At 39.0% G+C, this 12974-nt stretch overlaps 1 protein-coding gene across 1 annotated transcript in view; it reads left to right on the top strand.

Moving 5' to 3' along the window:
- LOC139708856 (ATP-dependent translocase ABCB1-like) overlaps positions 1–12974 on the top strand; it is a 79621-nt gene that overhangs the window by 54126 nt on the left and 12521 nt on the right. Inside the window, exons 7-14 of the mRNA XM_071620815.1 lie at positions 396–520; positions 2020–2136; positions 5963–6131; positions 6782–7018; positions 8515–8718; positions 9760–9930; positions 11061–11256; positions 12464–12666. Of these exons, the coding sequence (XP_071476916.1) occupies positions 396–520; positions 2020–2136; positions 5963–6131; positions 6782–7018; positions 8515–8718; positions 9760–9930; positions 11061–11256; positions 12464–12666 (1422 nt within the window). The remainder of the gene's footprint in view (positions 1–395; positions 521–2019; positions 2137–5962; positions 6132–6781; positions 7019–8514; positions 8719–9759; positions 9931–11060; positions 11257–12463; positions 12667–12974) is intronic.

Genomic DNA, 12974 nt, shown 5'->3' with positions numbered 1-12974 from the left:
AAATATTGTGGGACCCATTGTCTGCCAAAATTTGGTCATTATCTGTGGCCTTGTAATTGTCACAACCACCCAGCATGGACTGTCTCTTTAATTTACATTTTATTCACACTCAAAGTATACCAGCATTTTAAGACTCAGACTTGTCAAGCACATTAAAACACATAACATTCGAAGCGCTGTTTCACTTTACATGCAATTTGAAGGAATGGCAAGTTTCTGGAATTGTTCCTCACCATTCAGTTTTAACAAAAAAGCCATGCCCAAGTTTTAATGAATTCTTAAACTCTTCTTCATCTTTGCATCCTTTATCTGTCGTTCATCTGTTCATCTATCCATCCATCTATCTATCCGTCTGTCTATCTATCCATCCACTATCCATCTATCTCATTCTGCAGGTTATATCAGTGATGACGACCCAGGAGTTGAAGGCCTATTCCCAGGCTGGAGGAGTAGCTGAGGAGGTCCTGTCCTGTATCAGGACTGTCATGGCGTTTGGTGGTCAGAAGAAAGAATTAGCGAGGTGAGCATCAATTATTTTTTTCCTCCATTCTAACCCATTTGTGCTAAGCAATCTGATTGTGCTGTAGCTATTTTCATTTATACATCACCTCTGGAGATCAGTGCTATCCAATTGGTAGAATTGTTCACCATGTGATGTCCACTATGAAGTATGATTGCATGCTGTTGCTGTTCAACATGCAATATTTGTCAAGAAGTTTTGGATATTGCACTCTGACATCCTCTCTTTACACTCTACTCCCATGATAGGCTCATGAACGAATTCATAATTTCACACCATTGCACTCCTCTCACATCATAATTACCGTATACATTGTATTTCTGTCGCATACACTCAATCACTTTAATATTTTAGAACTGTTAATAATTTCAGCCATTTGCTTCCTTATTTGACTGTACCATAACAAACCATTCACCTGTCATGAAAACTAGTTGCCATTTCTGTAACATATCCTGCAACCAGTGTGAACCACATTTATTGTCATCAGAAGTGTATGGTATATAGTCTTTACTTGTGCAATGGACAAGATTTCACACTCGGTGAAAGAGTAGGGGCTCTATTCATTTGGCTTCACCTCATTGAATACAGCACCTAATCTTTCACCTCGTGTGAAATCTTGTGCCATCGCACTCGTGACCATTCACTATATGCTATTGTTAAAATTAACAGCCTGTTTCAAATTAGTGTGGACAAGACTTTTTTACAGTCAAGCCACATTGTGCACAAATAGTACTTTTTAATGACACTCCTCTAACTATAGACAAATTTTAACAGGATATTTGATATTACGGAAGGCATAGCATAATAGTATGACTCTTTACACATGAAAAATGCCATATTGTAAAGTGCATTCAGCATTGAAATGCATTCAGAAACAAATGCAACTTGGATGAAATGCTTGTCTCTATGTGAGAGTTTTGAATGGAGTACAAATCAAGCTCTGAAAAGAATTGAATTGCACAATTAGTTTAGCAGATTGATGGGGAGTGTAATGATTGGCAAATTGAGGTAGTGCAATATAAGGACATCTCTAAACCTGTTCAACACAAATTAAAGTATACCAACATCATCTACCAGGTACTTTCCCACATATACTGTGGTTTAAACTTTGAGTGTACAGCCGTGACATAAATTAGCAAGCCATGTGTTGCATTGCTAATCATGCATGCCATAAGTACAATGCACAGTTTTGATGATTTTTCTTTGGCAATCAGCTGTGAAAAATTGCATTTATTTGACCTGTGAGTTTATCACCATAAGTTTTACACACTTCTGCCGAGTTCCATATGTTACCTACTTAAAAGTGGTGTTGTGGCCATATCAGTATAAGATATTTATTATGTGTTTGTGTGTCACTGCACTTTTTACCTGCATGTGTATTATGAGATGAGACATTCATATTTCTCAGTCAAAACTGGCATTTCAGACAAATTCTATGCAGCATGTATAGAAATGTATAGCATGATGATATATATTTATTCTGTGTTCATTTTTTCTAGGTATGAGAAAGAACTACAAACAGCCAAGTCAGCTGGTATCAAAAAAGGAATCACTAGCGGTGTGGGCATTGGACTCAGCTATCTCTTTTACTCCTGTACTTACGCCCTGTCATTATGGTAAGACAGCATGAAATGATTTGATTTGATTTGATTTGATTTATTTATTCTCTGTACGGCATCATTTACCATTCTTTTTTAGCAATATGATAGACATAATACAAATATAATACTCATTATAGCTAGTTTCTACAATTTCAACAATTTTCATTATACACACATTTGTGACATAATGATGATATATTTCTCCTGTTGTTGTTTGTTGTTAAATAGCTATACACAGACTGTGTTCTCTGTAGTGTAGATTGTTTGCCAGTTGACACTTCCACTGGCATGTCTACCTCATGACCAGCACAAAATCTTTGCTCCTTATTTGTGATGAAGTAGACTGCCAGTGAAAATGCCAACTGGCAAATAATACTATGCCTTTTAGGAAAATTTGAAATAATTAAGATTGAAGTCACAGAAATGTAATTGTTTATTTTCAATTAGAGCAACCATTGTTTATCGTCATGACTCTTGAAAACCCATGCAACTCTGTGTATAGATACTACTGTATGATAGGTGACCTTGTACATCAAATTAGTTGGAGTCTCCTTTCAAATTTGTTTCTCCTTTGGGTACATTTTCTGTTTTATCCAGCTGTAGGTGATAGTTGACCAATGAAGCATGTACCATTGGGATTACTGACCTTAGACTGTAGAGTCTTAAGTGATAGAACAATGAGTCATCCACCAGTAATAGACACAGAAAATCACACGGTCACGTGTTGTGTGTTCGATGCTGTTGTTTTGTGATAAAATATGTTTGGAATGTAGAGAGAAATAGTGCATTATGTTTGCGAACATCACAGAAGTTTAATTCTTCAGGAGCTGAATATTTCTACTCAGACCTCCTCAGGCTCTCTTCCAATAAATCTCTGTACCATCAAATAAACCTTGTGGAGAGTATGCACACCACTGGGCTACATCTTTGTACCAAATCAAAAGACTCTTATTAGCTCACAAATTAGAATTGGGTGGTGTTTGACACCCATATTGTCAGGAAGATACAGTCAAACCTGCCCTAGTGGTTACCTGTCTATAGTGGCCACCTGCCATATATGGCCGCTAAGAATTAGCCCGAAGTTTAAAAACAATACTAAAGATGCTGTCTGTAGCGGCCACCTTTTTCTTCTGCCTTGGGTAACCACTATAGACAGGTTGGACTGTAGTTACAACATAGAGTGTTATGTTAGAATCACACAGGAAAATTTTCTGTAATGAGTCACTGGTATAATGTCACAATAAACCTTGATTCTATGTAGAACCCCCCCCCCCCCCCACACCACCACCACCTACAATGTACTTACTGCTGCTATAGAGAATACCTTTCATACTGATACTAATGGCCTGAGAACCAAAGCACCTTGTGTTAAGATAAGAGAGTTAGTAGACCAGACAGCTTGAGATGATCACCCTATCATTGGTTGGCTTCATACTGATTACATCAGGACAAAGTCTTACCACACACCGCCTTATTGTGAAAGCAACCTAACCATTCTAAAAGCTTTTTAATAATAGAGGAACATGTGATTGATTGAGTTAAAGGACATCAGTATAGAATTAAATCCTGCATTTCAGAAGTGCAGTACATGTATGGAGTCCTTGCAAAGAAAAATGACATAATTTATGAACTCTGCCATGGTATATGAATTGCACATTAGTAGCAAAATATTTGTTAATTTTTTTTTTTCATGCTCTTATAATTTTGTTGGTTTGCACAACTCCATATCCCAAAACATGGAACTGGGTTGAAGATGCAGGTTTCCAGACTTTTTTTTTTTTTTTTGCTTTTGTCATTTTTGCATTTCCTTTGAATGAAGATTGTTTTCTTGTCAAAATATGATTATAAGATAAAATTAGTTTTGTATGCTACTGACAATTCTCTCCCCCCCCCCCCCCCCACAAAAAAGAAGAAATGCAGGCATACCCGCTGAGCATGTGTAAGGGGGGGGGGATTATTTGCTCAAATTTTAATACTTGCGTTGAAATGATCGGTACTTGTTTTGTTGCATTAGGATCAAGTATCCTGTATGAAGGCAAACACAATGACACTGAAGAATGAAAAATAACTGCCTAGCCAGGGCAGTGGCCCATATTTTACTTCTACCATTACAGTGACATGTTATTCCTTGAGTAAACCTGTTACAGTTTGTGGGTTTGCAACTTTGTGTGAGAAATGAAGAAGAAATGAGGAATGGCTGTGTTATTTGTCTCCGGGGTGTCTGCATTCTTGAGGGTCATTCACATTGTATTTCCTATAAGAGGTGCTCTAATCACCACACAAACACGACACATACAATACAGCTGTACACTTAAAGAATACTCAATTAGATTTCATGTTTATATTAAAACTCTGATATACATTGTAGGGCCAATAGGAAATCACGAAACAAGTTAGATTAGAGTGTGCAGCTATGGATGTAAATCACAAGTAACCTGTTGGTGCAGTGTGTCAAAAAGGAATCCAAAATCCTTTGCTAAAATCATGTACGTACAGTACATGCACATACAGTACATGTACGTACATTGCTCATCATGCTTGTGCCATTTTCCATGCTGATTATGCAAAATGTTTTAGTCTACTCCTGTTTTGTCACCACCATTTATCAGTGAACGTTTTTTATTATCACAGTTCAGATTACCAAATGTTAGCAGGAAAAAAAAAGGGTTTGATATAGCCTTGAATTGTGTCCTGTGTGTCAAAATCCGCAACATTAGCAGAGGTCAGAAAAGATTAAACATTCCAAAAATGTCCTGAAATGAACCCAAATGAATATTCCAATTTCCAGGTTTTTACAGCTTTGCTAATATTGCTCTTTCTACCTCCTTTCTAATGGGTGCTTCCTTAAAATGTTGATACCAGGTTATCTTGTCATGTCCTGACAAGAGAGTTGTGTCAGCCTCTGTTTTCAGGCGATACATGAAATACACCAGACATCTCCTTGATTGTCATTTGAAACCTCGTTGGTTGTGACATGTGAATGTTATCAACTTTGTCACATACATAGAATAGATTGTATTTGAAAATCACATTTGGTGCTTCGCAGATAATGTTTACTTCTGAATAGAGCGAGAGAAAGAAAGGGAGACAGAAATATTTTGCACCTATACATTCTAACTCCACAAGAGGAGGTTTCTAGGAGCAGGCAAATCTGTTTCCAAAGTCTAGAATTGTTTTTTCTTCCTCCCATGGTCATCATCTAAAATGGGCCTCCGGGTTCTAAAGATACAGCTCATTAGCCATGATTGCATCATAAAGACATCAATAATTCATGTCAATGAGTATCCATAGTCACCTTGGTGGTAAATCTCATCTTAGAATGGTTCTTTCAGCCCTGACTGATGGATGATAGTGATGATGATGGTAATGATGATGATGATGGTGATAATGATGATGATGATGATGAAGATGAAGATGATGATGGGGACTTCTTGTTGATACCATAGATAATGCCAGTATTCATAGAATTAATGGCTGTCTGTCTATTGAGAGTGAGTTGTAGACTTCCTCATACTTTTCCAGGAGAGCAGTGATGCACATCATGCATTTAATTACACTTCTTTGTTTTTATTTGACATGGTGAACACTGGTATGATTCTTTTATTCTAAAGAATCTGTGATATTGCTACATATTGTACTGGACTAAGTATTCATGACTTAGTGATGACCCCTGTGTGGTGGCAGTGAAATGACAGCATGGATGGAAATGTACCATATGTACATGTAGGTGTTCCAATAACATTGGGACAATAGGTTAGATTGTGACATAATAATTTGATTGCTGAGACTATTTTGTGCAGAACTATTCATCCAAAGGATTGTTGCCACTTTTACTTGACAGGTACGGACCAAAGATGGTGAGTGAGGGCCGAATCACTGGTGGCGATGTTGTGACCGTGTTTTTCTGCATCTGGTCAGGGTCTTCGTCTATCGGAAACTTGACGCCTTCCATTCACGCCATTGCATCTGCAAGAGGAGCTGCTGTAGCCATCTATGATGTCATCGATAGTGTGAGTTTACAAAACTTTGCAAGAGTGTTTCACGTACAGAAAAAGAGTTCCCTTCTATTAGCTGTAACTCACAGTAGATTCTCTAGAAAAATTTAAATTCAACAATTATTCTTATACTGTAAAAGTGGATATTTTCGTGCGACTAATTTTTCCCGCCCAGCTGGGTAAGAAGAGTTTCAAGTGTTTTTGATTTTGCGGATTCAAGTCGTCAACTACTGGAACATATGGCAAGCAAAAATATTCGCATGCTTTTATTTTCGCATTAGTTTCGGGTAGCACGAAATGCGCAGAAATTTCAACACCGCAAAAATTTCTACTTGTACAGTAATTGTCCTTAAAATAGTGCATTTTGGGCGAACAGTGCAGCTGTGTAACTTTGTAGTGTCCATGAAGTCTTGGTCCATAACAAATGAAGGTGCATTTTTATTTTTTTTTTCTTTTACTTACAAGTTAGAAATCTACACATCTTCCCATGGCTGCAGGTGTAGATATAATGAAAAGTCAGTGCTCATGACAGGTTATATTTTCTAAGTTTGTAGTAGATGATTTTCACTAGTATGAAATCATAAATCATGTACCCCCCTTTGTTTGATGTCTGCCTGAGGTCATGTGTCACTTTGTTTGTTTTGGTTTTTATCATTCTATGACAGGAACCAGAAATTGACAAGAGGAAGGACAAAGGTCTCAAGCCAAAGACAATAGAGGGCGACATTGACTTCCGCAAAGTTCGCTTTAGCTATCCCATCAGACAAGACGTGCCTGTACTGAGAGATCTCTCCATGAGCATCAAGAGTGGTCAGAGAGTGGCTCTCGTTGGGTCAAGCGGATGTGGAAAGTCCACCATCGTCAAACTCTTGCTTCGTTTCTATAGCAACACAGCAGGACATGTGAGTTGACAAGAATCATTGACTTTAACCCTTTACACTCAGTGGTCACATGCTTTTATGTATTTCACAGCCCGCAAAATCTTGTTCTTTTTCCTAAAATGTGATGTGCAATGCACTTGATGATTGTAGTCCCGACCCCTTAGTACCCGGGAATGACCGGGACTTGCATCAAGTCCCGTTTTTAGGATGTGAACAATCTAACCACCAAGTCCCTGCAGGTCCCTGATAGGCCAGACAATATTTGTGTAGAAATCTCTGGCCAAGTGTGCAACAGGTCTGGGCCAGACAGTAGTTGAGTAGATATCCTCTGCCAACTCCCCAACATATCAAGCACTCAAAAATATTCCCTCAGTCTAAATGTTTACCCTCAAACCCCGGTATATTCCCAACCCACATATTATAGCAACATCAGAGGCAGTCAAATGAATATTGTATTTTTTGTCTTTTTCAACCATAAAAATGTGTAATATACCAACTGGTACACAGAATGTAAAATAGATCATTCTGTATGTTCGCTGAATCCTTACTATAAAGAAGAAAACTGCAGGGACCAATATTGTGTGCTAGTATGCCATGCCAAAGAACTGTATCAATTTCACCTGACATCACATCACAATATTTTCACTTAGCTAGGAAGCTGGTATACTTAATAGAGAATGGCATAGTGAAGGAAATGTTTAAAACAAGGTCAGATCAGGTTTCCCAACCTGTAGGGAGATAAGGCAGTGCTATACATAGATCACTGATAGCATGAGATACTTCACTGAGAGGTCATCTTATGACCTTCCTACATTGGGTTTATACATGAGACTGCATGCACTATGTGGGTGCACTGTACTATTAAAAACAATTTTTTGTTTAGATGTAACAATGAGTGCAGAAGTAGGAGGATGGTAATGATGTAGACTGTTGGCAATGTTTGTGTGTGTCTCACCTAAGACTTGACTACTGCCCTGTGTAAACCCTGTCTTCAAATCAAGGGCTATATTGTAATATAGACTTAGGTTTGGGGGAAAAGATCTATTTTTTTTTTCTCATAGTGCTGAATTGACAATCTTGAGTAAAGTGATGCAACCCCAAAAAGTTGTATGCTGTTATTCTGTTGTATGTCTGATTTGCCATGCATTTGTACTAACTTGTTTCTGAACATCTAGACTTCAGCTCCATCTACCTGGTAGTTATATGAATGAACAAATGTTCCATTCACTATATTGCTTGATTTTGACTTTGTAGTGTATAGATAAAAGCCAACTGAAGCAACATGAATTTACTTTTCTGTTTAAGAAAAAGTTGGTCATTGTCCCTTTTAGTCATATTACCTTCTCGTGTGTAATCTGAAGAACATTATTTGCACAAACTACTACCATGTAAATGTTCACCTTTTATGTGTTCATTCCCACAGAATATTACTACCAGAGCTTTATTTTGTTGATGTACACTTATTTTCATAGATCATTTTCTGTCTAGTAAAGATGAGTGTTAATCTCCTCCCTCAGGTCTGTGTTGATGGAATAGACATCCGTGAACTCAACGTGACCTGGCTGAGAGAGAACATTGGTGTCGTAAGCCAAGAGCCAAATCTGTTTAACTGCAGCATCCGTCAGAACATTGAGTACGGCCATGAAGATGTCTCAGAGGCTGAGATCATCGAAGCATCCAAGAAAGCCAATGCCCACCAGTTCATCTCATCTTTACCCATGGTAGGTTTCTAACTAGGATATGACTTGATATTGATAACTTCAAAGTCTACTACAAATATGGTGGAAATAATAATGGTGTGAGTGAACTCGGCTTTGCTTTAATCTAGTAGAATAGAATTTGTTCTCTGTGATGCAATAAGATCCATTTCAAAGTGTCAGAAATATTAGAGAGGTAAAGAATTTCAGCAGTCTTTCATGTGAATTGTCATGTCTCTTCAGAATGGTTATCATTGTTCCTTGATTGCTAAGGGGTTATATGGAAGTGAGTATGGTATATTAGCTATGTTAACCATGCTTTAGGAGAGAAACTACCATTTGACATAGTGGCAAACCTACATCTATGTACACACTACAAGCATTCAGTTCTAGCTGAGGAGGATGTGTGCTCCTGACTGTGACTTTATTCGTAGAATTGTGGGTTTGATATTAGCACATCACATACCGGTAACTAGAAAAGCACTCTGAGAGCGCAGACCTCCTCCAAGCAGCTACTTTCTACCGATGATTTTGCTCTTCCCAAAGAGATTTTTCTCCTCTGCACCCCTGGGGAAAAGCTCTTTGGGCTCTTCCATAGAGATCAGTGATTTCCACCCATCGGTGTACATGCTGAAAAATCGCCCGATTTCCCAATATAGAAGCCTTTGTTTCGTCATAAACCCTCAGATGTGCGGCGCGCCTCGCCCCAGCAGAAACTAGAGCACGCACTTTAGTGCACGCATGAAAACTTCAAAAATGTGCAGCTTGAACTCCCAAGTTCATTGACCCTACGTGGCAAAATATCCAAAATCCTTCATAAAACCCATAAAAATTTCCAGATCACTACCAAAATTTTAATCATCTGTTCCTTGTGTCATTCTCAACCTTTGCTGCAAGTTTCATCCAAATCCGTGCGCAACTTTTTGAGTTATTTTGCACACGGACAAACAAACAAACTAACTAACAAGCAAACCAATGGTAACGAAAACATAACCTCCTCCCTTGGCGGAGGTAATGATGCCTGAATATGTGATGAGCTATTACACATTGCTTCCTTACCCCCAGGGATATGACACTCTGGTTGGAGAGCGTGGTGCCCAGCTGTCTGGGGGCCAGAAACAGAGAGTAGCCATTGCCAGGGCCCTGGTCCGCAACCCCAGGATTCTCCTTCTAGATGAGGCCACGTCTGCCCTGGACAGTGAGAGTGAGAAGCTGGTCCAAGATGCTCTGGACAAGGTAGGAAACGAGATTACAGCTACTTTGATATCACCCCTCCACTGTTGAGTTCTTCATTGAAGGCTTGTATGCAAGTCTTACCAGTCAGCAATGTTTAATGTTTTCATTTACATTCATGAGAATTTATGTCACTGTGTGTATTAACATGTCACATCTATTATGAGATGGTTGCACCACAGACAATAAATATTTTCCCTTAACTTAGATTTACCTTTTTTTTTAAGAGTCAAGTTTTCAGATATAGAATGTATGACTCTTGTGAGTGTTGCGTCTAGCAAATTTGGAACTTAGGGCGCGTTCGAGCGCTCTCCTAAAGTGAACTGTACCGTACCGTACCGCGCTAGAGGAGCGTTCGAACGCTCCTAAAGTGTACCGTACCGTACTGACCGAGCCAAAAGTGGATCACTTCCCGATGTGCTCCAAAAGCGTACCAAAGCGTACCATAAGTTCGTTGTAAAGCATGCGCGTATCGTGTGCACACGTCACAATGCAAAAACATCATTCTCTTTGTTCGGGGCAGCTGTAAGTAGGTCAAGCGCAAGGTGAATGACCTTCTCGCTACAAACAAGCGTGACCTTTTCTAAAAATAAGTCGAGAGGTACGCTTTCTCCACAGAGCTTTCGAACGCTCCCAAACTGGCACAGTACGGTACGGTACGCTTTAGTTCAGTTCGCTTTGGTTCGCTTTAGAGCGCTCGAACGCACCCTTAGTAGGTTTTTGTAGTGTAGGATAAGTGTTTCTTTCATTGGTTCAATAAATGGCATTTTGACACATGATGAAGTCATGTGGTGGAATGTGGTGGGGAGATATCGTGCTCTAGACAAGAGGATTCAGGGAGATAGCCCCATCATGGCTACTTGGACCTCAGAAAGACATTTCATCCACAATGTTGTTCTCCATACCTTTCTATAGGTGAGTACCTACTATAAGGATAAAAGCTAGTGTAATTGTATTTTGCTTGTGTGGCCCACGAAAGTGGCAGTGTAGCTGTAATGCATCACAAGGAGTAGAGTGAGTGCATTGCAGGCAGTTATCCCCTTGGGCTATTACAGGAGGGCCATTAACAGGAGGGATGATTGTCCACATACATACATCCATACTGACCGTTTGACCAATGCTGTTTTCTGCAGGCCCAAGAGGGACGCACTACACTGGTCATTGCCCATCGCCTGTCCACTGTCCAGAATGCTGATGTCATCTTTGTGGTGAAAGAAGGTCGCATCGTAGAGAAAGGAAACCACAAGGAGCTGATGGCTACTGAGAGTATCTACCGTCAGCTGGTCACACTTCAGATGTTTAAGACTGCAGATGACTCCATCGTTAGTGGTAAGTAAGCTCATTGACAGACTGTAACAGTCATCAAAGACTTTTCAATGATGCTATTTAGGTTGGTTTCATCTGAGTGAAGAGCCCTTTGTGGGATTTTTATATGTAATGCTGAGATTTTTTTCTTTGCGATTCAATTCTCATTCAGTATTTTTTTTTATCATTCTCTTGGTTTTGTTGTTATTTTTTTTTGACACTTCAGCTACTACTGAAATTTTCACCCTGACATTTCTCTTGTAGCTTAATGCTGACATGACATTCTTTTTTTTTTTGCGGGGGGGATGATGAAAGTTGCTTATTCTAATTGAATGAAATCAAGCAGGAGAAGGAAATATTTATAAACTGTAATTCTTAAGTCATCCCAGTTGATAGTAGGTGAATGGAATACACATTAATTCTCAAAAAATCAAGCTTTAATTCAGTAATATATCCTAAGTTGTGAAATGACATTGACAATCCATGATAGATATTGAAATAGCCTTGATTTTGGTGAAAAATAAGCCATCAAGGTTTGCCTCATTCACAACTGTTTCGGAAGGATGATGTTTATGTGGAGTGATGTACAATTTATGTTAATGCTGAGTCTCGGAGCAGCTATTAACCTTGAAAATATGCACACTGTCCAGGCCAAGCACCGAGACATTGCTTTCCAATTACCAAATCAATTGGGATGATGAATGTGCTGGCTTTTAATCAGGCTTGTCTCAGTGCTTTGATGGCTTTACCAGATGGTGAGTCTTTCCTAGCTACCAGTGCCATATGGAAAAGTGGAGACTGGAATTTGATTGAGATTATTTCCTCTTTACATGGTGGTTGTGTCTGTCTCAGGAAATCAGTTTGCTGTGATATTGCGTAGTAATGTGGCTTTGATAATATTCATATTATTTCAGCTACAAGCCAAGGAATAATGCATGTATTTTTATGTAAGACATCAAGCAAATCTATTTATTCACAAAATCAAGAGCACTGAATCTTTGACAAGTTCTGAGGTATGATGTGTCATTATTTTTTATATATTTTTCAAATTATTTCCTTTCTGTATCATGTGAGTCTCAACCCAGCAAATATATATTCTTTTGGTACAAATGATTTGAAAATGGCCTCCATGCTAATATGATATTCGATTTATGTCACTTTCGACATGTGGCAAACCAAGTCATGATCAGTCAATTCCACGGACCTTTCTGTTGTTTCAACCATCTTACAGATGATGATATGAAGAGCATTGGCCGACAATCCTCAGTCAACGAATCCCTACCCTCCTCACCCACCTCGGACTCGGTCAAATACTTCACCGCCAACGATGAACTCATTGTGCTGAATGGGAACGGCCTGTCTCATCATGAAGAGGAGGAGGCAGTGATTGAAGGAAAGAAGAAGAAACAGAAGAGAAGGAGAAAGAAGAAGCAGGTGAGTTTGGGACCGGAAGCAGGTAACCCGTTGAGGACGAGTCCCGAGTATACTCAGGCAGGTGTCCATGGGAAATGCGTGTTGTAGCAAAATCAGTCCATCCTCAACGGGTTAATGAGCATCATCATCATCATCTAGACTTCATGCCGAATCTGGTGTTGGGAGTATGAAATGACAGGTTCAAAGCAGGTGTTCGAAAAGTGTGTAAGTCCTGGCATGCAATATGGGATGAAATGAAGTTAATCTTGAGATCGATTTCTAGAGATTTCTTGTAAATACAGTTATGTACATTTGTAGATGATAATGTT

This window comes from Diadema antillarum, unplaced genomic scaffold (assembly GCF_040938485.1).
Source record: "Diadema antillarum isolate AM-2024a unplaced genomic scaffold, OU_Dant_1.0 seq00001377_RagTag, whole genome shotgun sequence".
NCBI lineage: Eukaryota > Metazoa > Echinodermata > Echinoidea > Diadematoida > Diadematidae > Diadema > Diadema antillarum.
This window is presented reverse-complemented; position numbering and strand designations above follow the sequence as displayed.